At 32.5% G+C, this 27,242-nt stretch overlaps 1 protein-coding gene across 1 annotated transcript in view; it reads left to right on the forward strand.

The window, feature by feature from the left end:
- DMD (dystrophin) overlaps window positions 1–27,242 on the forward strand; it is a 2,219,276-nt gene that overhangs the window by 730,433 nt on the left and 1,461,601 nt on the right. The window contains exons 20-21 of the mRNA XM_051991017.1: window positions 12,521–12,762; window positions 20,205–20,385. Of these exons, the coding sequence (XP_051846977.1) occupies window positions 12,521–12,762; window positions 20,205–20,385 (423 nt within the window). The remainder of the gene's footprint in view (window positions 1–12,520; window positions 12,763–20,204; window positions 20,386–27,242) is intronic.

Here is a 27,242-nt window from a genome sequence, read left to right on the forward strand (position 1 = left end):
AGAAATTATCTCAAGTATAACATAACATTTATCTCAATAGGAATCCTATTTCTAATTTTACTTTAAGATTTGAATTTCCCTCATACAAAGCAGCATTTTAAGGGAACTGGATAACATTTTATGCTATGTGTTTTGGTTTTATTGTAGGCAATATGTGTATATTAGAAAAAAATTCATATTTATATGAATTTTCAATGTGAAATAAGGTATTGATCTGATTTAGACGCAATGTGATGTGGCAGAATTAAACTCAAGAAGACCCAAGTTCAAATGATTCCTATGAAAACAGTTATGACATAATAGACAAATCACCTACTACCCTTGAGCCTCAGATCACCTAACCTTTTTAAAAATTACTGTCTTTAAGAGCACCTGAAGCTTGGAGAAATTTATAAAATTAGGAAATGTATGATGTGAGAAAGCATGTGAAATAGGAACATATTTTACATGAAAAGTCACATTCATTCATACTTTAGATTTGTAGGCAAGTATTTTTTCTAAGAGTACATCAAAAGATGCTTTCTGAGATGCTGTTTATTCATAATGACAGTTACTTATATTAAAGATTTTTAGGAAATCCTTGCATCAATTTATTGAAAGGATAAATCTATCTATCATTTCCCCCGTTATACTGAATCAGATGTCTAATCATGATCTAATCTTGACAGTTGACCATTAAATTCCAAGACATATTTTTAATATTATAATTAAATTTTCTGTAAAAACTCTCTTAATAAAATTCAAGATCAAGATTTCATTTAGACTCTTTGAAAATCTTTTTATCCCTAGATACCTGTTTTGGATTTCAGGCAATAACTCATGCCACTAGTAATTGGCTTTTCTTCTTTTCATGCATTTAAAAAAAATGTATTTTCTAACTTTTGAAGTTCCTTATAAGTTATACCACAAATTCTTTTTTCTCCTTTGACTAGTCATGTATTTTGTGGGCTTCCCTTTCTTCTTTGTTTGCGCAAGCCTTTCCTTTATGTTTTTTCACTTAATAGCCTTTTTTTTTTCAATTGTACATAAAGATAGTTTTCAATATTCACTTTTGTAAGATTTTGAGTTCCAAATTTTTTTCTCCTCCTTTCCTTCCCTGTCTTCCCCAAGACAGCAAGCAATTTGATATATGTATGCGTATGCATAATATACATAATATATAAAATATATGCATATATATATTTATACACACAATCATTTTAAACATATTTCCATATTAATCATGTTCTGAAACAAAAACCAACACAAAAGGAAAAAAGCATGAAAGGAAAAAAGTGAAAATAGTATGCTTCGATTTACATTCAGTCTCCGTAGTTCTTTCTCTGGATGAAAATAAGCCTTTCCTCTTTTTCACAGATAGCTTTGTTTTCTACCTTCTCTTCATGATTTATTTTTCTCTATCAATTAGCAATCCACATTTTTCTAGTCTTTCTCTCGAATCATCTAATCTTTTAAATCCATCAAAAACACTTTTGGAGGTCTTTTGTAATTTTTATATGCTCTAAATGTTTCTCCTGCATTAATTATTTGCTAATTACTTTTTTTAAAAGAAATGTCCCTGAGCTATTTGTTGTTCTTAATTATGTTTGTATTGAAGAAACAATTGATGGATTATTTTGACTTCTCTTTATTGTTTCATTTTATCTTCTTGTAATGAGGATCACATATTCATTGATCACAGATTTTCATAACACTATTTACCATTTTTTTTTACCATTTTTAATTTTACCATTTAAAATTAAACATAATAAAGGGGCCTGCTATCACATGCAAACCATCATATCATTAATTGACTACATAAGTACTGAAAAACTGTAATAAAGTAGCCCACATTAGACTTTAAACGCTATACAGAATATAGAAAATCTTCAACTTTTCCTTCCAAGGATTACTTTTATAGTTGAAAATGTCATCTCTATTGTCACTATGTTTTTTTTTTTAATTTGTTGTGGACCTCAGCAGAAAGGAGTGATTTATACTATTAACTACTTTATATATTTTAACCCATATTTTCTAAGACTTCTTCTTATCATAGATGGAGACTGGGATGGTCTATGAATAATTAAATAACTTGGAAGCTAGTAATTAGTGCTAACACTGAAATAATATTTTTAAAAGGCAATACAGGAATAGAAAAGTGGTAGATATGATGGAGAGGATTAGGAATAATTAAGCTTCTTAAATTTTGATACTTAAAAAATATGTATCACCCTCCTGAGATCTAGTCAAAAATTTCTGTCATTTGGTGATCCCCAACTGAAGATCTCATGAATGCCCCAAATTCAATATATGCCCTAATATATGTTTGTAAAATCCAACCTAGCTCCCTGGAGGCCTCAGGATCAGCCAGAGTCAGGATAAGTAAAAGTCCTTTGTCTTTAGAGGGAGAAGCAGGCAAACTGCTAGTTTTGCCAAAGATCTTTTCTTGATTCTCGAGTCCAGAATCTCCATCTTTCTCCTCCTCCTCCTGCTGCCAAATGACTCTGGCTAGTCTCACCCCACCCTCTAACTCTTGCCTAACAATTATTTTTAGACCAAACATTGAGTGAACACCAAACAGTGAGAAGAGAAAATTTTCCAAACATATGCTAATAGTCATTGTCTCATATAGAAGAGGTGATTAGCCTTAAGTGCTCGGTTGTCTGATTCAAGTATACCTTTTCATGGTTTTAGCCCTTTACATATGTTTCAACTTATCATTACAATTTTCAATAATTCAGATTCAGAGGTTTAGAAAAATCTTTGATTCTTTATTCTCTTTTACCCTCAACATTCAATTAGTTGGAATGTTATGTCAATTCTCCTCCAAGTGTTTCTAACATTCCGTACTTGCCTTCTAATTCTCACTCTTTTCATGCTCCTTTATATACTCATTATCTTTTACCAAGGCTATTGGGTGTCACAAAATATCACTCTAGCTCTTAACTTCTTTGCAATCCATAATATGAAGTATTGCTAAAAACACAATCACTTTAACACACATTTCCTTTGCCTTATTGAAATTGTCCCACTGCTGAATTCAATGCCCTTTTCCTTAGTCTTTATCTTCCATTATCTTCTCGATAGCCTTTGACATTTTTATCCTTTGGTTTCCCTAGCACTGCTCACCTTGAGGTCTCCCATGGCTCCAAAGTATCTAGCAACTCTAAGTTGATGATCCTGTCCTTTTTGTGCTTTTCTTTTCAGTATGCCTTTCTGATTCCTCATCCATTTCTTATTTTATATGCATGAATCAGTCTCTGTAAATCAGCCTTATTTTTTTCCCTCTACATTTTTTCCCTAAATGGTCTTATTGGTCATATTTAGTTCAATGATAATCTCTAAGCTTTGTGATATCCTTGGAGGGGAAATCATACATTTTACTTTTTAAAAAATTGAAAAAATTGATGGATGAAATATTAACAATTAAAAACAAATTTATCTTTCTAATATTTAAAAAAATCCTTTTAAGAATTAACTACAAAGACATCAAAGACATCCCTGAGGAAAATATGAGAAGAGAAATGACAAGTTTTTGTAAATTATATTCTATTGTAGATAGTCTTTCCAGACACACAACTGACTAAAAAAAAAAAAAAAAAGTTGCTACAAGATCTTTCCATGATCCTTTTTTCTTCATTTACTCTAAGAAATGTATTATATAGATCAAAATACTGATTTGAAGCCTCTCCTCTAAATAGATATCTCTCAAAGTTGTTAAAATCTTGACTTCTTGAAATATACAACAATAGAGATACCCTTGTTTGATGACTTTCTGATTTTTAATCTATCAAAGACTATAAAAGAAAATGAGCTGGTCACATAGGAAGAGTAAGCAATAAGCCATAACCATGTGTTCTATTGATATCAATGCAACATTGAGAGAAAAAAGTTCTTAGTGTATTGGGTATAAACTTTTTCATGATTTATGATGAAATATAATTACAAGTTACACAGGACAATATCGATGTTATAATTTCTATTTGTCACCTGAAAATTTGTTATAACCAAATTTGTGAGATCATAGATGTGTCTTAATATTGAAATATCTTTAGTACCTAGTGGAGTGCCTTTTATATAGTAAATGTACCATAAACATTTTTTAATTGAACTGAGTTCTTTTTCACCTTGGTCTTCCAATGTCTGCATCCAAACTGTTTAGTTTAACATTCATTTGGCAATGTTTTCAATATTCACTTTTGTGAATATTGTGAATAAAATTTGTTTACATATGTGCCATATTTTAAGCTCTGAAGTAAGTTGATCTAATTAGGAAATTGATACAGGAGTTAAAATTCTCTCACTCTTTCATGAATTCTTTCTTGAACCCTCAACTTATATATAAACTCTTAAATGGATTTATCATACCACTATTTTTAAGGTAAATGATAGCAAATATTTATATAGCACTATAAGATTAGTAAAAATTCTTTACACATATTGTCTCATTTAATTATCACATACCACCCTGTCAAATGATAAAATTATTCCCTTTTTATAAATAAGCAAACTGAGGATGAGAAGTGATTTGCTCATAGCTGCACAGCTTTTAAGTGTCTGAGGTATTGTTGTACTCAGTTTTTCCTGATTACACATTTCAGTACCCTATCTGCCATGTAGAATTTCTTGTCGTGTAATTATATTCTGATGAATATTTTATAAATTTGGGGGTACAATATAAATGTGAGTTGTAATAATTGTTCTTTTACTACATTGATTTATGTATTTATATTATGTCATCTCACACTGTAATATCATATATAGATGTGTATATATGTATTCTTTTTTTAACTTAATATTTTTATTTCCCCCAATTACATGTAAAATGATTTTTCACATTTGTTTTTAAAACATTTAGTTCCAGATTCTCTCCCTTGGTGCCCATCCCACATTTAGAAAGCACATGTGAACCTATATAAAACATTTCCATAAAACTCGTATTATGAAAGAAAACATGTCTCCCCATCTCAAAAAAAAAAAAATCCTTCAAGAAAAATAAAGTTGAAAAAAAAGAGTATTCTTCAATCTGTACTCAAACACAACCAGTTTTTTCTCTGGGTATGGATAGTTTTTTGTTTGTTTGGTTGGGTGGTTTTTTTAATCATCAGGTCTTCAGAGTTTTTATGCATCATTGTATTCCTGAAAATAGCATTCATTCACAGCCATGGATCATCCCACAACATTGCTATTACTTTGGATATGGTACATTTCATTTTGCTTGATTTCATGGAGTACTTTTCAGATTTTTCTGAGAGCATCCTGCTCATCATTTCTTACTGAATAATAATATTCCATCATAATCAAATATTATATTTTATTCAGTCATTTCCCAATTGGTGTGCATTCCATTGATTTCTAATTCTTTTCCCTGAGGAAGAAGGCTGTTATAAATAAATAAAAGAAAATACTTTTCCTTTTAAAAAATCTTTTTTGTGATTCATGCCTAGAAGTAGCATTATTAGGTAAAAGAATATGCATGCTATTTTAGCCCTTTGTACATAGTTCATATCTTTAGATCATTTATTAATTGGAGATTCACACACACACACACACACACACACACACACACACAAATTTGACTCAGTTCCCTACATGTTTGAGTAATTACAATAGTTAACTATATTTTCCTCACCTATTTATTCTATAGTCTCTCCTTTCACCCTGACCTTCTTCAAAAATGTTTTGCTACTGACCATTCCCTCCCTCAATATGCCCTGTCTTCTATCACCCGCCTCCCTTTCCATACCACTTTTCCTTCTTCTGCAGAATAAGATAGATTTCTATATTCATATTGAGTGTATGTGCTATTTCCTCTTTAAGTCAATTCTGATGAGAGTAAGATTCCCTCATTCCCCCCTCCCTTACTCCTCTTCCTCTCCATTAATTTTTCTTGTCTCTTTTAGAACAGATAATTTATACCATTCCACTGCTCCCTTTCCCATTTTCCTAGTATATTCCTCTCTCATTCCTTAATTTTATTTTTTAGATATTATTCCTTTATATTCCACTCACATATGCCCTCTATCTATATATATTCTTTCTAACTGCCATAATAATGGCAAAGTCCTTATAATTTATAAGCATCATTCTCTCATATAGGAATGTAAACACATAAACCTTAAGTCCCTTATGATTTTCCTTTCTTGATATCTTCCTTATATTTTTTGAGAGTCTTGTTTTTGAAAATCAGATTTTTCCATGCAGTTCTGGTCTTTTCATCACAGATGCTTGAAAATCCTCTATTTCACTGAATATCTACCTTTCCCTCTAAAGAATCCATTATGCTTAGTTTTTCTGGGTAGGTGATTCTTAGTTGTAATCCTAGCTCCATTATGCCCTGCAACCCTTTAATATAGAAGCCTGATAAATCTTGTGTTATTCTGACTGTGGCTCCTCTATCCTTAAATTGTTTCTTTCTGAATTCTTCCAGTATTTTCTCCTTGACCTGAAAGTTCCAGAATTTGGCTATAATATTCCTGATTTTCATTTTGGGATCTCTTTCAAGGGGTGATTGGTAGATTCTTCAAATTTCTATTTTACTCTCCAGTTCTAGAATTATCAGGACAGGTTTCCTTGATAATTTCTTAAAATATGATGTTTAGGCTCTTTTTTGATCATGATTTTCAGGTACATTAATATTTTTTAATCTATTTTCTAGGTCAGTTGTTTTTCCAATGAGATATTCTATATTCTTTCTATTTTTTCATTCTTTTTTTTTTATTGTTAACTGATTTTTCATAAAGTCACTACCTCTGTTCTTATTTTCAATTTTATTTTTCTTAGTGAGTTTTTGTAACTTTCTCATTTGGCCAATTTTACTTTTTAAGGCCTTCTTCTCATTTGCTTTTTGTATTTCTTTTTGTATCACTCTCTCAGTTCTTTTCTCAATTTTTCCTTTATTTCTCTTACTTGATTTTCAAAATCCCTTTTGAGATCTTGAATGGCCTCAGACCAATTTTTTATTCTTCTTGATGGTTTGGGGTATAGGAATGTTTGCTTTGTTACTTCTGAGTGTTTGTTTTAATCATCTTTGTCCATAGTAAATTTCTGCAATCAGAATCCTTTTCTGTTGTCTGCTCATTTTCCCCACCTCAGCTTTTAACTCTTTATTAAAAAATGGTGCTATTTCCAGGTTGTGTACTGTCCCAAATTTGTACTATTCAAAATTTTAGGGGGTTTGCACATTTGTTTTCTGAGATACTTCTAGGGACTTGGCCACAAACACTATTTTCTGCCTTTGAACTCTAGGTCCTTTGTCCACGGTGGCTGTAAGTTATATAGTGTGCTAAAGCAATAGAATCCTTTCTCAGTGCTACTCAAAAGATTTCCTGTGAGATGAGGCCTCTGGAAGCTGCTGCTACCACTTCTGCCCATGCTCAATCCTGTTTTCCCAAGACCCTTTCATCTTACTGACAAGTCTTTCCCGCTGATATTCTAAATTGTCTTTGACGTCTCTGGGCTAAGAGGCAGGAAACTACCAATACACCACTGATTCAGTGGCTCAAGGCTTCTATCTGCTTTGCTGTCACTGAGGCCATGGCTATGTTGACAAAGCCTGTGCTGAGATTGCATGCTGGACTCCTACCTTAGTGCACCATAACTCTCCTTCTGACCTTCTGCTTGAAAATTATTCTACTTCATTTCTTTGTGTGTTCTGATGTTCTAATTTTTTTTTTTTGGGGGGGGAGTCATTTTTTTTGACTTTTCTTTTAATTTGAAAAAAGTAAGAAAAAAAGGGGAAAACAGAAAAGAAAATCAAAACAAGATAAAACAAAATAAAAGAGAACATTGTCATGTGCCCAGCATGACACCTTTCTGATGGGAAGATTCAAAATATATAACAGATTAAGAAAGTGTATATATGTGTATATACACTTTCTTAATCTGTTACATATACACACACACACACATATATATTAGTAGAAGAAATTATATTCATGAATGACCTTTTTTTACTTTACTTCCTTGTAAATTATTCTTTGGTTCTCTACTGCATAACTTATTTATTTTATTCATTTTCCCCTTTCATCCCCCCCACTTCTAAGCAATTTACACTTAAGAAAAAATATATGTATACATATGTAGATATATGCACACACTCACCCCCACCCCCCACCCCACATACACACACCTTTCCTATCCTTGCTGCCTCTTTAATTAAATTTGGCTCCATAATTTGTCTTGCTATTATTTAAGCTTCCCTCACCCAATGATTCCTCCCTTGTCTTCTTCCTTTATCCCTTGTTTCCGCATCTACCTATTCCTCCCCCCTTATTTCTTTATGAATTTTGGAGGATGCAGTACCCTTCATGGTGTGTGTGTGTGTGTGTGTGTGTGTGTGTGTGTGTGTGTATAGTTAGCTACTGAATCCATTTAGAATGTAAGTATATTTTCAAAATTACGAGCCCCCTCCCTCCTCTAATGTCTTTGTATATTCTTCCTCTCTACTACATTTGTAAAATTGCTATTTTTACCTTAACTTGTAATGACCACGTATTTAAAATCAGCCAGAGTCAGAAATTCAGGTTAAGGGGAAAATCTTCAATATTTATTGAAGTGAAGAGGTGAAAAAGGATTGCGATAGCAAATATAGGTAAGAAAGATTGCAATAGCAATATGGGCAGCTGCAACGGGAAGAGAGCTAACAGAGAGAGATCTGAGCTGAGCAAACCGTTGCAATGGCAATGCAAAAAGTCTCTCTTTCCCCTTCCTTTTCCACTCCCCTGCCTCCACCCACCAAAATTGTCATTTCTTATACAACACATCAGGACTTGCACAAAGAGTGGGCGGGGGCCATTCTTTCTCCAAGCTTATATATTAATAGATTATGGTCCAATTACTATTTAGCCTCATGTGCTTGGGACCTCAGTGCATCAACTCAAGCCTCAGCCCATTACATTAACTCTGCTATTCTATCTTTTGAATTACCCTATTGTTGATATGAATTCACATATACATAAATGTATATATATGCATACATATATAAAAAACCATAAATAATTTCTCCATGTTTAAACAGTTTGTCCATGTTAAGTTCCTTAAAACTTATCTTTCAAATTGTATCTTACATGTTATATTTTCTGTTAAATTCAGATTTGGTTAACAGAAAATCCTGAAAATCTGCAACTTCATTGAATTTCCTTTTTTTTTTTTTTCCCATTCAGAATTATAAATAATTTTGCTAGATGTATTTTTGGTTGCAGGCCTAGTTCTTTTGACTGTCAGTAGATATGATTCCAGGACCTGTGCTCTTTTATTGTAGCTGCTGATAAGTCTTTTTTTCATTGTAGTAAGTTTATTTTTAATACAGATTGCTTTATGAATCATTTTGAGACAGAAAAATCAGAGCAAGAGGAAAAAAGCATGGCAGTGATTAAAAAATAGAAAAAAAGAAGTGAACATAGCATATGTTGATTTGCATTCAGTTTCCTTAGATCTTTTTCTGGATTTACATGGCATTTTCTGTCCAAAATCTGTCTACTGGGATTGCTTTCAATTACTAAACTGCTGAGTTAGAACGAAGTCTTTCACAATTGATCATTGCACATTCTTGCAATTGTGTACAATATATTCATGGTTCTGCTTGTTTTGCTCAGCATCAGTTTACATAAATCTTTTTAGGACTTTCTATATCAGCTTGTTCTTCATTTTTTATAGAATAATACTATTCCGTTCTGCACACATATATTGTATCTAGGATATACTGTAACCTATTCAACATGTAAAGCACTGCTTGCCATCTGGGGGAGGGGGTGGAGGAAGGAAGGGGAAAAATCGGAACAGAAGTGAATGCAAGGGATAATGCTGTAAAAAAATTACCCTGGTATGGGTTCTATCAGTAAAAAGTTATTTAAAAAAATAAAATAAAATAAAAAGAATAATACCATTCCATTACATTCATATATCACAACTTGTTCAGCCATTCCCCAATTAATGGGCATTGACTCATTTTCCAACTCTTTGCTACCATAAAAAGAGCTGCTAACAACATTTTTGCATATGTGTCTTTTCCCCTCCTTTATGGTTTCCTTTGGATACAGACCCAGTAATGGCACTGTTGGGTCAAAGGATCCAGGGGTCCTCAAACTACGGCCCGTGGGCCAGATGCGGCAGCTGAGGACGTTTATTCTCCTCACCCAGGGCTATGAAGTTTCTTTATTTAAAGGCCCACAAAACAAAGTTTTTGTTTTTACTATAGTCCGGCCCTCCAACAGTCTGAGGGACAATGAATGGGCCCCCTATTAAAAAAATTTGAGGACCCCTTTTATACACAGTTTTATAGCCCTTTGGGCATAGTTCCAAATCACTCTCCAGAATGGTTTGATTATTTTACAACTCCATCAACAATGCATTAGTATCCCACTTTTCCCACATTCCCTCCAACGTTTATCATTTATCTTTTCCTGCCACCTTAGACAACCTGAGGTGTTTGAATACCTCAGAATTGTTTTAATTTGCCGTTGTCTACTCTATAGTGATTTAGAGAATTTTTTCATATAACTATAGATAACTCATCCGAAAATTGTCTTTTCATATCCTTTGACCATTTTTCAATTGGGGATTGATTTGTATTCTAATAAATTTCACACAATTCTTTATATAGTTTAAAAATGAGAACTTTATCAGAAATAGTATCTATAAATATTTTTCCCATTTTTGTACTTCCCTTTTAATCTTGTTTCTATTGGTTTTGTTTGTATAAAATCTTTTTAATTTAATGTAATTAAAGTTGTCCATTTTATCTTTCATAATGTTTTCTAGTTTTTCTTTGGTCACAAATTCCTCCCTTCTCCAAAGACCTGACAGATAAATTACCCCTTGCTCTCCTAATTTGTTTATGGCATTACCATTTATCCCCAATCATGCATCCACTTTGACCTTATTTTGGTATGGAGTGTGAGATGTAGGTCTATGCCAATTTTCTGACATGTTATTTTCTAATTTTCCCACCAATTTTTGTCAAATACTGAGTTCTTATTCCAGAAGAACTCAAGAAAAGTTTGTTGATTTATCAAATATTGGATTGCTATAGGCTTTGGTTATTGTGCCATGTATATTTAATCTACTCCACTGATCTACCACTCTATTTTTAGTCAGTATCAAATGGTTTTGATGACTTCTGCTTTATAATATAGTTTCAGGTTTGATACTGCTAAACTGGAATTCTTTATATTTTTTTCATTAATTCTCTTGATATTCTTCCAGATTAATTTTTTATTATTTTTTCTAGTTCTATAAAATAATATTTTGGCAGTTTGATTGGTATGGCACTGAATAAGTAGACCAATTTAAGCAGAATTGTCATTTTCATTATATTAGCTTGGCCTAACTATGAACACTTGATATTTTTCCAATTGTTTAGATCTGTTTTTTGTGTGCATGAAAGAAGCATTTTGTGATTGTGCTCATATAATTCTTGGGTTTGTCTTGGCAGGTAGACCCCAAAGTAATTTATTTGGTCTACAGTAATTTTAAATAGAATTTCTCTTTCTATTTTTTGCAGATGGGCTTTTTCAGTAATATATAGAAATGCTGATGATTTGTTGTAGTTAATTTTATATCCTGCAACTTTACTAAAGCTATGAATTGTTTCCAATAGGTTTTTGGATCATTTTCTAGGATTCTCTAAGTGTATCATCATAATGTATTATCCTGCTGATAAATTGCTGTAATCTCTTTGCTAATATTTTATTTTCATATCATATTTTTATTTCTGTTAATATGGTTTACTTTCCCTCCCTATTAATTCTGCCTATTGTAGGCAAATTGAAAAAGCTGTAGATCTATTTTTGTTACAAAAAAATATAACTTTACTCTGTAGGGATTGTTTTGCCTTCTAACAATTTCACTGTGTCAGGTCTACAGTAAATATTCTGAATTTTGATTATTAATGAAAGATATTAATGATATCTACATTTTTTGAGAATTAAGTCTAATATTTTGATTTTAAGTTTCTTAAATCATAAAATAAAAAGTGAATATTTTTAAAAGTATTTTTAATTTAGAGGTAATTAATTATAAACATCAATCAGAGTCAAGTCCAATTTCTGACATATTAGCTGTGTTATGATGAACAAGTCACTTAATTTCTCAGGGTTCCTGAAATCTTTTTTAAGACTATGGATCATAAAGGAATTACCAATTAGTATCATAGAAAGAGTTTCCATAAAGGGAATTCACTATGCTGATGTCATTCTACTTCTGAACCAATCAGGCCCTCTCTCCAATCCACAACAAAACCATAAATTTGGAAAACTTCCACTTACCCTTTACATAATCACCCACAGTTTTAAGCATTAAGCTTTCGTTCAACATTATTTTCCATGTCTTGTCTTTCCTCATGTATTTAATTTATGTTTTCATCACTTTTTGATAAAAGAAAAAATCTTATGAGTTATAGGTCAGATTTAAAGTTGACGTTTTAAAGCTTCTGTCCACTTAGAAACTGACTTCTTTGAAATCAAATGCTTTGCTGTTCTAGATTTGCTAATTTTCAGAAAATGCTGACAAGTATTTTAAAACGAACACCCTGTCTTTGTAGAAGGCGGCAATGCAGACAACATCAAGCAAGCCTCTGAACAGCTGAACAGCCGATGGATTGAGTTCTGTCAGTTGCTAAATGAAAGACTTTCCTGGCTGGAGTATCAGAACAACATCATTACTTTCTACACTCAGCTACAGCAATTGGAGCAGCAGACAACCACTGCTGAAAACTGGGTGAAAGCACAAGCCACACCAGCTGCAGAACCTGCTGCAGTAAAAATGCAGCTAAAAAACTGTAAGGTGAGCCATTTTCCCTTATCTTTTTAGTATCAGTTTGAAAGATGTTTTGCTACCATCTTTTCAGAGCATGACTGCCATTTGTTTTTATAAACAAGTCTTTCACCTTTCAAACAACTTAATAAGAGTAAAGATGAATTAATTTGGCCTTTAGGTAAAAGAAGTGGGATTAAACATTTACCATACAAACATCAAATTCCTTTGGATGTTTTTAAAGCAGCTAAGGCTATTTTTTGCCTACTGGGCAAGACTGTATAACAACTTTGTCAGTGAGGCAGCTGAGAAATTATGCAGTATGCCCCCTGAAGAATCACCATTCAATGTTGTGATACTTCTTGGCAGATTTCATACATAAAAGCTCTATAATGAAGAAGAGTATGTCTTTAAGATGGCAGCTACTTTATTACAGTCACTTTGTCAACAAGCTCTAAGGAATAGAAATTTAGGCATCACTCCTTCCTTCCCTCTTGTCTATCTTGCATACCCACTTCCTCCTACAAAGGGCAGCTTGCCTATGATTTTCCTCCTTCCTGATTAAGCAAAAATGGATGGCACCTCCCATTCCTTCAGAGTAATGAAGAAGTCAGAGACTGTAAGTGGGAGAAGGGTCTCAAGAGAGGGATTAAAACTTCAGGAAGTGATGTTTTGTTGTGCAGTATCTACAGCGAAATGTGAGGTACAAAGATAGACATCTGGAGAACCCCCATAGGAAGAAAGTATATCATAGTGTAACCTAGGGGAAAAAAACTGGTTTCCTAACCACAGTTATTGTACTGGACATATGTGTGCCAATAAAGTATGTGCTTTTTAGAAAATATGTCTATGAGTAGCCATAAAGTGGAAAAAAAGGGAAAGATAAGTAGGATATCAGGAAATGAATATTTTTAAATGATAAAAATTGGATTTAACTTATTGGGCAGTGGATAAAGATATTTTAGGAAGGCGATTATTTAGGATAAATTAGAGAGAATAGAGACTAGAAACTGGTTAGGTAATGTATGCACAGTACTGATACACATTGATGCACATATACACACAAACACACACACACACACACACACACACACAACACACACACACGCACACACTTGCACATACACATACCCACATACATGTATCCCAAGGGCAATCGATTCTCTCCCTTTCTGAGTTACTTGTAGGCAGCATATAAAAAGAGAGCTATCCTAGGTTTCAGAACATGTTTTACTGAACTGGTCCCTAGACTAGGGAATAGATTACATTGACAAGAGTGAAAATGAGAACTATGTGAGAACTGTGTGGCAGAGCAGTACTATTTTGGTGAATTTGGTTACCTGGTTATCTTTCCCTAAATATTTTCATTCTTCTGGATTATATCTATGTGTGTGTCCTCAGGGAGAATTTTGTGTAGTGGAGTGTATTTCAGACTGCTGAGAATAGCAAAGCACAAACCCAGAGTTTGGGGGCTGATGTCCCTACATTACATGGTCAAAAACAGATATGTTATTTTGAAGACCATTCCTATTATCTTGGACAAATCTATGAAAAATGTTTTAGGATGGTTACAATATGGAGTAGAAAAAAATTTATTTCTTTTTATGAGTAATTTCACTGTATCAAATGTTCTGATAGATGTGTCATCCCACAGAACTGTTTTTCTTCTTTACCATATCTCACTTCTGACACATTGTGGCTATATAGTTCAGGGCCAGTTACTTAACCTCTAAAATACTGTAGGCAAATCTGAAACTATAAATTGCAAAGAACACATTGACCTATATTAGAGGGTGTTTTCATACCTAACAATTCACTCTAACAATGAAATCATAGAGCCAACACCTCTTACATTCTATCCCTATTCCTAATATATAAGGTTATCATTTAATAGACTATAGCACTATGTATAAAAGATGAACATATACATATAACGATGAAAGCCTGTATTTAGAATTACCTGACTTTGAAGTGTTTTGATTTTTTAAATCTACATTACATGAATTTTATACATATATACTTTGTGATTTAATATTTTATTTTCATATCATATTTTTATTTCTGTTAATATGGTTTACTTTCCCTCCCTATTAATTCTGCCTATTGTAGGCAAATTGAAAAAGCTGTAGATCTATTTTTGTTCCAAAAAAATGTAACTTTACTCTGTAGGGATTGTTTTGCCTTCTAACAATTTCACTGTGTCAGGTCTACAGTAAATATTCTGAATTTTGATTATTAATGAAAGATATTAATGATATCTACATTTTTTGAGAATTAAGTCTAATATTTTGATTTTAAGTTTCTTAAATCATAAAATAAAAAGTGAATATTTTTAAAAGTATTTTTAATTTAGAGGTAATTAATTATAAACATCAATCAGAGTCAAGTCCAATTTCTGACATATTAGCTGTGTTATGATGAACAAGTCACTTAATTTCTCAGGGTTCCTGAAATCTTTTTTAAGACTATGGATCATAAAGGAATTACCAATTAATATCATAGAAAGAGTTTCCATAAAGGGAATTCACTACGCTGATGTCATTCTACTTCTGAACCAATCAGGCCCTCTCTCCAATCCACAACAAAACCATAAATTTGGAAAACTTCCACTTACCCTTTACATAATCACCCACAGTTTTAAGCATTAAGCTTTCGTTCAACATTATTTTCCATGTCTTGTCTTTCCTCATGTATTTAATTTATGTTTTCATCACTTTTTGATAAAAGAAAAAATCTTATGAGTTATAGGTCAGATTTAAAGTTGACGTTTTAAAGCTTCTGTCCACTTAGAAACTGACTTCTTTGAAATCAAATGCTTTGCTGTTCTAGATTTGCTAATTTTCAGAAAATGCTGACAAGTATTTTAAAACGAACACCCTGTCTTTGTAGAAGGCGGCAATGCAGACAACATCAAGCAAGCCTCTGAACAGCTGAACAGCCGATGGATTGAGTTCTGTCAGTTGCTAAATGAAAGACTTTCCTGGCTGGAGTATCAGAACAACATCATTACTTTCTACACTCAGCTACAGCAATTGGAGCAGCAGACAACCACTGCTGAAAACTGGGTGAAAGCACAAGCCACACCAGCTGCAGAACCTGCTGCAGTAAAAATGCAGCTAAAAAACTGTAAGGTGAGCCATTTTCCCTTATCTTTTTAGTATCAGTTTGAAAGATGTTTTGCTACCATCTTTTCAGAGCATGACTGCCATTTGTTTTTATAAACAAGTCTTTCACCTTTCAAACAACTTAATAAGAGTAAAGATGAATTAATTTGGCCTTTAGGTAAAAGAAGTGGGATTAAACATTTACCATACAAACATCAAATTCCTTTGGATGTTTTTAAAGCAGCTAAGGCTATTTTTTGCCTACTGGGCAAGACTGTATAACAACTTTGTCAGTGAGGCAGCTGAGAAATTATGCAGTATGCCCCCTGAAGAATCACCATTCAATGTTGTGATACTTCTTGGCAGATTTCATACATAAAAGCTCTATAATGAAGAAGAGTATGTCTTTAAGATGGCAGCTACTTTATTACAGTCACTTTGTCAACAAGCTCTAAGGAATAGAAATTTAGGCATCACTCCTTCCTTCCCTCTTGTCTATCTTGCATACCCACTTCTTCCTACAAAGGGCAGCTTGCCTATGATTTTCCTCCTTCCTGATTAAGCAAAAATGGATGGCACCTCCCATTCCTTCAGAGTAATGAAGAAGTCAGAGACTGTAAGTGGGAGAAGGGTCTCAAGAGAGGGATTAAAACTTCAGGAAGTGATGTTTTGTTGTGCAGTATCTACAGCGAAATGTGAGGTACAAAGATAGACATCTGGAGAACCCCCATAGGAAAAAAGTATATCATAGTGTAACCTAGGGGAAAAAAACTGGTTTCCTAACCACAGTTATTGTACTGGACATATGTGTGCCAATAAAGTATGTGCTTTTTAGAAAATATGTCTATGAGTAGCCATGAAAGTGGAAAAAAAGGGAAAGATAAGTAGGATATCAGGAAATGAATATTCTTAAATGATAAAAATTGGATTTAACTTATTGGGCAGTGGATAAAGATATTTTAGGAAGGCGATTATTTAGGATAAATTAGAGAGAATAGAGACTAGAAACTGGTTAGGTAATGTATGCACAGTACTGATACACATTGATGCACATATACACACAAACACATACACACACAAACACACACACACGCACACACACACTTGCACATACACATACCCACATACATGTATCCCAAGGGCAATCGATTCTCTCCCTTTCTGAGTTACTTGTAGGCAGCATATAAAAAGAGAGCTATCCTAGGTTTCAGAACATGTTTTACTGAACTGGTCCCTAGACTAGGGAATAGATTACATTGACAAGAGTGAAAATGAGAACTATGTGAGAACTATGTGGCAGAGCAGTACTATTTTGGTGAATTTGGTTACCTGGTTATCTTTCCCTAAATATTTTCATTCTTCTGGATTATATCTATGTGTGTGTCCTCAGGGAGAATTTTGTGTAGTGGAGTGTATTTCAGACTGCTGAGAATAGCAAAGCACAAACCCAGAGTTTGGGGGCTGATGTCCCTACATTACATGGTCAAAAACAGATATGTTATTTTGAAGACCATTCCTATTATCTTGGACAAATCTATGAAAAATGTTTTAGGATGGTTACAATATGGAGTAGAAAAAAATTTATTTCTTTTTATGAGTAATTTCACTGTATCAAATGTTCTGATAGATGTATCATCCCACAGAAATGTATATTCTTTCCAGTCATACAAATCAAAACACAACCATCTTTATACAAGTAGCCATTATATATATATATATATATATATATATATATATATATATATATATATATATATATATGTATGTATGTGTAGTTCCCTATTATAAGTATCTTAAATTTACATTTATCACTTTTTATTCAAAACAAACAAACTTATAGGTGATAGGGTTATAGAAGATGGGATTAAAGCTATTGAATACAAAGATGAAAAGTACATAGTAATTATACATATTATAATTATATTTATTTTTATATATTAAATATTTATGTTACATATTATAGTTGTAAATATAAACATGACTTGAAGAAATATGTCCAGAATAGGTTTATTCTGCATTTATTCTTTTGAATAGGGTGGCAAAAATAAGTAGATTGTGAAGATGTAGTTTGCCTATGGGAAAGCTAGGTACATTGTATAGTTGTATGGAGGTATGGAGTAAGAAAGACATCTTCCTAGGGTCAATTCCAGTCACAGACACTTATTAGCTGTGTGATCCTGCTCATGTTCATTTAACATTCTTTGGCTTAGTTCCCCATCTGTAAAGTAAACTAGAGAAGGAAATAGCAAACCGCATCAATATCTTTGTTAAGAAAATCTCAATTAGAGTCACAAAGAATTAATCACCACTGGCAAACAACTGAACAAGAACAACAAAGTTTGTTATATTGTTATGCCACAGTTCTCTTTAACTGTCCTGACTCAGTTTCCTTGTACAAGTTTCCCTTATCTCAGTCTCCCTAATTACTCCCCTAAGCTGTAAATCTCCCTCTGGTCCATTAAGGCTGAGGACCAATTACTCTAAGGTTATAAATTGTTAGCCCAAGCAAGATAAACAAGAGAGTAGACCTCCTGATTTTTTCTGTCAAGAATTTACTATATCCCTCTAAAATATTCCAAGATATTTCACTGACATCTTTATCTCGTTGTATTCAGACATCCTTTCTCTGGGTTTTTTTGGTTTATGGCCTCTTCTAGCTTGACAGGGGCTTTCCAGTGCTTTTCCTCTTCTTTGTCTCCAAAAGGTACATAAAGGTTAGAGATTCTCCCATTCAGCACTGGATAATTTGAAATGAGAATCCTGTTCAGTCAATCTTACTCCCATTAATAAAATATTTTTAAAAAACTCTCTAATCTCTCGCCTGCCTCAGTTTCTCTGGCATTACAATATTTTAATAAAGCGTTTCATACTTTCTTGTGGAAAATTTAAAGAGATATGGACTAGCTGATACTTTGCTTGGATGAATGCAGAGATAATTAAATATCTGGATTCCAAAAATAGTTTACAGTGGTTCAATATAATATTGGTAGGAGATCTCTACTATATACCTAAGAAATGCATGCTTGGTCTTCTGATATTTAACATTTTTAACAATGCCTTGGATAAAGATATAGCTAGCATGATCTTCATATTTGAAGATGACAGAAACCAGGAAGAAAAAGTTGATATACTGAATGTTAGTCAGGATCCAAAATGAAAACCAAAATAAAAACAAAATTTACAACATAATTCTCATTAAATCTATAAGTTGAAGTTCAATAGAGAAAAATTCAAAGTCTTAAAATGGAGTTCAAATCTAAATTTCATTAGTAAAAGATAGAGAAGCAATGGTTAGGGAAAAAATTGTTTGAAAAAAATATTTAGTAGATTTTGGTGAATTCTATATGAGTCAGCAGTGTGATGTGGCAGTCACAAAAACTAACACGATCTCGGACTGGATTAAGAGAGGTAGTGCTTCCAGGCTTCAAGCACTAAACATCCCATGCTTTGGCCATGCTACACTTAAAGTATTGGGTTTAATATCAAAACTAGAATTTTAAAATTATATTGATAAGGTAGAGTATTCATAAAAAGAGAATCCAGGATTATGAAGAAGCTTGAGCTAATAATACCCAATGAAAATTGGTTAAAGGAATGGTACATATTTAGCATGGAAAAGAAAAAACTTGGACGAAAAAGGGCTTGATAGACATATTTAATTATTGGAAGAGCTGTCTTATGGAAGATTAGACTCATTCTATTTTGGCCCCGATATCATTGAAGTAACTGAGAAATGTAATGAGACAAATGTATGCTTAACATCAGGAGAAGCATCTTAACAATTATAGCTATCAAAGCAGTGGAATGGCTGTCTTGGTAGTTTTGTTTGTCCATTTTGGGAGCATGTGACAGTGTGAATTTTTTAAGTTCAATTAGAAGGCAACTGAGTTCCCTTCCAACTCTAAATGTTATTATTCTGTGAAAGAATTTTTGAGTGAATTTTTATCCCAAGCATATGATTATAACTAGATGGCACATTAAAAAAGGCTAGAAAAGTAATTTCTAAGGTCAACTATAACAAAGGATAAAATTTGTTTTAAATACTTGTGAATAGAATTGAAAGTCTTTCATTGGTCATTTTTACTGCTGCATATATTTATACTATAAATTGTCATCTTAGAATGGATAGAGAAATCATGTATGTAATGATAAGAATGAAGAAAGATGTTATTCTTGATTTAATTGCCCTGTTACTAGAGTTCATCAAAGTAATCATGGTTATGTTTATTTATTTTTTCATATTGAGTGAAAAAGATAATCTGATATTGTTGCCTTTTAACAACTTTAGCAAAGCAAAATTATAATGTATACAATGTACAAATGCTATTTTCTTTCAAAATACTCTAAAGTGTTTTTTCTCTGGTATAGGATGAAGTTGCTCGCCTGTCAACTCTTCAGCCTCAAGTTGAACGATTAAAAATTCAAAGCATAGCATTGAAAGAAAAAGAACAATGCCCCATGTTCCTGGATGCAGACTTTGTTGCTTTTACTAACCATTTTAAACAAATACTTTCTGATCTACAGTCTAGAGAGAATCAACTTCAAGCTAGTAAGTACAAAGATTTCTGATGATTTGTGTTGCTGAATTTGGCATTCTCCTATAAAGAGGCAGGAAGACAGATAAGCAGATAGACAGATAAATATCTATATTGTTTATTACACTATATATTATCTACTATGTGAATAGATACATATATATACTTATATATACATGAAAACATATATACATCAGAATTATATTAAAGTAGATTTAAAGATGGAAGGCACTTCAAAGGGCATTTAATCAATCCCTTCATTTTATAAATGAGCTCAGAGTGATTTGTCCTAGGTTACATAATGACAGAACTGGTATTTGAATTATTGGGATTCCAAATTGAGTCCTCTGAACACTACACTACATTATCTTATTGATTGAAATAAGAACCAACTTTATTTTAAGTGTGTGATGAAATTATGTTTTTTAGAGGAAATAGTGAAGAAACTTGCCTTTGTCTCTCACATGTTAGAAATGTTGATAAAATAGCATCTTAGAGATCATTGTATCCAAATCCTATTCATATCATGAAACTGTATCTGATGAGAGTCATCTGCTCACAGGCGATAAATTCATCCTGGCTTTCTTTCCCATTAGACTCTAGCATTATCTCCTCTCCAAAACTAAAGAATTTTATATTTAAAAGACTATATATGTGTTAATATGAACAAGATAATGAAAGTAAAGTTTTCTGTTTTCTCTTTTTGGTAGTTTCTTTAATCCCTCCTCTGCTAAACCCAGTCCAGGTACAAAGTCTGAGTCAGGAGGTACTGATTTCCTCAAAAGGAAAGGCACTTAGTTGGTCTTTCTTTCAACTTGAGAAGTATCTACATCTAATTATACAATCAAACAAATAATAAACACTTATTAAGTGTCTACTAAGTGACAGGCACTGTGCTAAATGCTGGGAATACAACTAGAGGCAAAAGATAGTCCTTGGCTTCAAGTAGCTTACAATCAATGAATATTTATGCAACACATGCAGAATGTAACAAAACACATTCCAATGTTTGGTAATAGTAGGAGGGGAAAGATGTGTGGTGAAGATGAAAGGGAAAAATCCTAGCCTCTGCATTCTCACTTGCTTTTCCCCTTGTTTGGAATGTCCTCCCTCCACATCTCTATCTCCTGACTTCCCTGGCTTCCTTCAAATTTCATAGAATTCTGCTTTCATGGGAGGCCTTTGCTGATCTCTCTTAATTCTAGAGTCTCCCTTTGTTGATTTCTTACTTTCCCTATATGTAGTTTGTACAAGCTCATTTGCATATCATCTCTCCCATTAGACTGTGAGCTTTCAAGAGCAGGAAATATCTCTTACATTTCAATGTATCCTCAGTGCTTAGAAAAGTTTCTGGCAACACTTGTCGGTGCCAGATAAATGCTTATTAACTGATTGTGTTCAGGGAAGCAGATATAAAAATAAAAATGATACACATTATTAAAATAATGTAAAAATACAGAGGAATATGGATGGACTTACATGAAATAATGCAAAAGTACACATTAAAGTAAGCAGAACTATGAAAAGAATATATAAAATAACTACAATGTAAATGAATAGAATGACTCTCATAAAATAAGGGTCAAATATTACTAAATTACAAAGAATAAACTTGACTCCAAGGTTAGAGACACATTCAGGATTTATTTGAATAGATAGATGTCCACAGTTTTGGAGCAATCCATATTTTGTCTTATTCTCTGTTTATTTGATTAGTTTTGCTAGGATATTTTCTCCCTTTTGTCCTTTTTATTTTTATAAAATATCTTTTGTATTAGAAGTGATTATGTCAGAAGGAAAAGGTCAAGGATAGATAAATGAAAGAGTTTAGGCAATATAAAAACTATATATATGTATATATATATATATATGTATATATATATATGTGTGTGTGTGTATATACACACACACATATTATAAAAGAATTTTATTTAAAAAACAAAAAAATACAATCAGTTTTGTGACATGTAGTTCATATGATATCTGAGATACTATATGAGATAGAAACTATTATTATCCCCATTTTACATAAAAGGGAACTGAGATCAGAGAAGTAAAGTTATGATTTCCTCAGATTTACACTATTAGTAACTTAGGTAGGATTTCAGTGATGGTCTTCTTGATGATGCCAACTGCAGTAGTCTAGTTATTAGGATACCAGGTAACTTCCTGATAAAACAAATTTAGATATTGAGACTTTAATGTGGCACAGTGAAAAGCCTATAGCAAAGGACAGGAATTCAAAAACCACTTGGGAGACCTTGGGAAAGTCACCTCACTTCACTTTCCTTAGCTGTAAAATGAGAAGGTTGTACTAGATGATTGCTAAATTCCTTTCTAGATTAAAATTAATTCTAAACACTGTGAACTGTTCCCTAAACATGGTCATCCAACCTCCATTGTTGGAGAACTTACTTTCTTCTAAAATGACTCTTTTTATTTTTAAATAGCAATGATTTTAAGGATTTTTTCCTTCCTATTTCCTAAACAAATTTTAAATTCCTTAAAAGTAGCCAAAACTTTTTAATGTCTTCCAAATCTTCCATTTCTTCTGTTTGAGAGGATTTCTGTTAAGTTACCAGATTCCGTAATAAAGGATCAGAATTTTTGAATTCACAAAGGTCTCAGCACCCTCTAGTGGGTTTCAATATTTTTGTTCTGTACCTCTTTCTAATTTTGAATAAACTAAGAATGTCCCAAATTTCTAAACACTGACCTACTTAACAGTGACACATTTGTGTCTTTTATTAAGTGACAGCAAAACAAAAGAGATGTTGAAGAAATAAAAGCTCAGAATTTAAATAGAAATTATATAACTTATAAAGAAGAGTAAATATTTTTATATTTATTTTACATATATTAAATATTGGCCTTGCATTAAGAGGACTAAAAAATAAATGTATTAATAAATCAGGTTTAATGCAATTAAAATAAAGGGACACAAAGTGAAAAAAAGAGATAAAAATTGTTAACACTGTTTTGTCTTTTATAAGTCATTGTTCACACACACACATACACAAAAAATACCTTTTCTTCTACTTAGCACCAATCTGTCTTCTTAAATGTACAGATCAAAAGTAAAACCCACTGGGAAGTTTTTCATATCTAACCTCTCCATGTGAGTCTATATTTTTATGTGTTTCTATACATACACATATTTCATATGTACATATACACATACATATACACACAGAGTAGAGCAATTTGCAGAGTAAAACTCTTATCACATAGAAGATAGTATAAAATTTCCTAATCTCTATCTCGTCTTTATTTTCTTTTTTAAAAATTTTGTTAATGTTTTTATTTTGTTAACATCATTACTCCTGTTTGATGACTTTTCCTCTACCAGCCTCATATAGAGTCCTCCCTTTTAAAGATAGTTTGACTTCTTTCTCCCAGAGTTAGGCTGTTATTTGAAGTCAGTATGTTAATAGATTTGGCCCCTCTGCATATTTTTTCCACTAACTCCAGCAGATGTGCCTTAACAACTAAAACTGAAAACCACTCAGTACAGACAGGCTTCCCTCTGTCAGCCTCCAGGCAGATTCTGACAAGAACTATTAGAGACAGGATTCAAATCTTGAAAAGCTGTTTAGTACATAAAAATCTATAAGTATAAAACTTGACTGAATTTTCTAATACTAAGTAAAACCAATATCACTTCAGCATCAGAAAATCAAAGTCCTGATTAGTACAAATAATGCATCCTCTGAAGTACCTGCATATATTTGAAATTTTAATTATTTTAAAAATCACATGTTCCAATCTAGTATAATTATGTAATGAGAACTCCAATTATGTGACCATTTAAGAAAATTCATTATTCACCCTAATTATTCACATTCAACAGGACCTCCTTGTAGCATATAGTCATAAATAATGGCATATCCTCTTAAATAATTGAAACTTTCCTTTTAATTTGATAATTTGGAACAAAAAGGATCATTCTTATCACTAGTTTTACTTCATTTCTCAATTAAAAAAACAGAATTCTCTGTGTATTTATATTTCTCAACTGTCATGATTTTTTCTAGGTATCTTCTAGAAAACTTAATAGGGATCTTTTCCAAAAATTATAAATCAGATGAGTCGTAGTGCTCTAAAATATATAGCACAGTACTATTGGTGCTATGATATTTAATTATTAATTTATTTATAAAATTTCATGCAAATCCATCTTTGTGAAAGATAAAAATAAAGAAGTGTAGTTTGTGGGGCAATAATTTAGATTTTTATTTCACTCAAAACTTAGAGACTAGGCTGTCTTAAAATCTTTGAAAGAAGCCATTAGTGAATAGGTATGGGGTAAAAAATCCATCTAGGTATGGCAGGGTGAGAGTTTTCTCTCTTTTGAAGCTGTAGAGGGTAAATTGGTGTGCCCACACAGAGCTAGACTTGGGCTTACAAAGTATATACTGGAACATTTGCTTATTAGTTCTATTCCATTATGTTTTCACACTTATGTTCTTTGCCATCCCCAGAAAATATGAAGTGACATATAAAAAAATAAGAGGCTTTCAGATAGTCTTGTCATGAACATTTGATGTAAGCCTTCTCTGGACATTACTGTCAACAGACTATTTGGAGAAAGGCAGAAGGTGTACTTTAAAGATTTCAGTTCTTAGAAATTCTCTTTTGTTCAGGGAGTATATATTTTAAATACAATATTCTCTTTCAAGGGATTCAACTTGTCCTCTACCATTCACTAATACTTGTAAAAGTCATTTGAAATGAATTTACTTCATGCATTTCTTGCTTTCATTGGTATTTGTTTTTTTTTTTCTTTTCTACAAATAAGAGTTTGTTACATTTGGGTATATTTTCTTCTTTTCCATTTCCTGTGTTTATAAAGGTTAATACAACAAAAATATACCTATTCCTTGTGTCCTGGGAATAAAAGAGAAGTGAAAGATCTACTCCAACCTCCCATCCTTCCAACTTTGTCCTTTAGTATTTTCTAGAATTAGATTTTGGAGAAGAATATCATTCTATAGACAGCAAACATATTAGTTATAATATCTAGTGCTTTTTTTTGTAAATCTCTAAGATTCTTGGAAGAAAGGATGAGGTGCTATATTGAGGGCTGGTGATTATTTAACAAATAGGAGACTACCAAAATGTAGATATTTTCTCTTCTCTAATTCAATGCATCATAGAGCATTTTAGTAGGAACATTCTATAGAGTGTAAACACTCCTCATTTATGATTAAAACACTCATGTTTCCCCTCACTGAATTACCAAAGACTATTGTCTCACATATTGTTAGCTAAAAGTCATCATTACTTTTATGTCTTTGTGAGGGAAATTTTCATGTAGAATATCTTTCTGTTGTATTTCCTTCTGCTGAACCTTAGGAGTATTTTAATGTTACTTTATTGTTTGTTTGTTTTCACTGATTGGGAAAGAACTGAGTCAGGAAGAACTTACTTCAAATCCTGTCTCCTACACTTGCTAGCTGAATAACCCTTTAGTAGGTCATAACCTCTGTGTGCCTCCAGTTTCTTTACTATAAAATTGAGATAGTAATACTATTGAGGTTCAATGGGAACCCCAAAGTGTTGGTATTCCAAACCAGTGTCAGGTGGTATCTCAAAAGAATTTGCAGGCGCTAACCCATTTCCAAATCAAGGGGCAAAGTTTATTATAATTGTAATGCCAATTAAAGTTGGCAAAATTCTAAAAGAAGGTAGCAAAGAACCAATAGCACAAAGATACATTTATATGGAAAAGTAAAAGAAACCAGGTGTTTCATGTCACTTATATGATAATTTTATGGCTTAGAGGTGAAGTTGAGGCACTGTATGATTCTAATCTTGGGCACAGGTATAGTACCCATAGTTCCCTGGGCAGTGGTTATCATGGGGGTGGGAGAAGAGGGAGGAACCTCCTGAGGTATGTTTTTAGGGATGAAATGTTCTTAGGTTGACTGGCAGGGATCCAATTTTGTTCTGCCCCAAAGTCTGGGGCAGGAATCCATTTATTAAGATTCCTAAGGGAAATCTTTCCTTCAAATTTCCCTGAATATGAAGGTCTATGTATATGTAGTATCCTACTTGCAGAACCCATCTATAGGTATTTATTATAGACTTACTTAATCCCTGTGCCAGGTGCTAGGGTCATAACCAAATATATATTTATATAATATATATATATATATATATATATACACAAATAAAATATACAATTGTACTTACATATTTTAACATATTTAACATGTAGTCTACCTGCCATCTGGGGGAGAGGGTGAGGGGAAGGAGGAGAAAAATCAGAACAAAAGGTTTTGCAAGTGTCAATGCTGAAAAAGTACCCATGCGTATATCTTGTAAATAAAAAGCTATAATAAAAAAATAAAATATACATTATTAATAATGTTACATATGTCACATATTATATATATACATATACATGTGTCTTGTACAAGTCATATTGCAAGATACCCTCCAGGTACTAAGCATTTCTGAGACTATGCTTACATACTGAGGAAATAGGCTGTTCTATAGCATTTTTTTTCTCAGTTCTTGCAGTTGTTTTCAATTCTTAAAAAAATTGCTTTATATTTTATTTTTCACCAATTACATGTAGAAAACAATTTTTAACATTCGTTTTTGGAACTTTGAATTCCAAATTCTCTCCCTCTCCCCGCCCTATCCTCTATCCCATTGAGAATGCAAGAAATTAAATATAAGTTATACATGTGTTGTCTTGCATCCTTGTTTTGCTGAGAATAGCTGTAATTCACAACTGATCATCTTACAAAGTAGTATTGCTACTTTACAGATGATACTTGTTACTTCATATGTAATATATTTTACTTTGTATCAGCCTATGTAAGTCTGAGAATTTTCTGAGGGTACACTTTTTTTTTCTTAT

Source organism: Antechinus flavipes, chromosome 3 (genome assembly GCF_016432865.1).
Source record: "Antechinus flavipes isolate AdamAnt ecotype Samford, QLD, Australia chromosome 3, AdamAnt_v2, whole genome shotgun sequence".
Taxonomy (NCBI): Eukaryota; Metazoa; Chordata; class Mammalia; order Dasyuromorphia; family Dasyuridae; genus Antechinus; species Antechinus flavipes.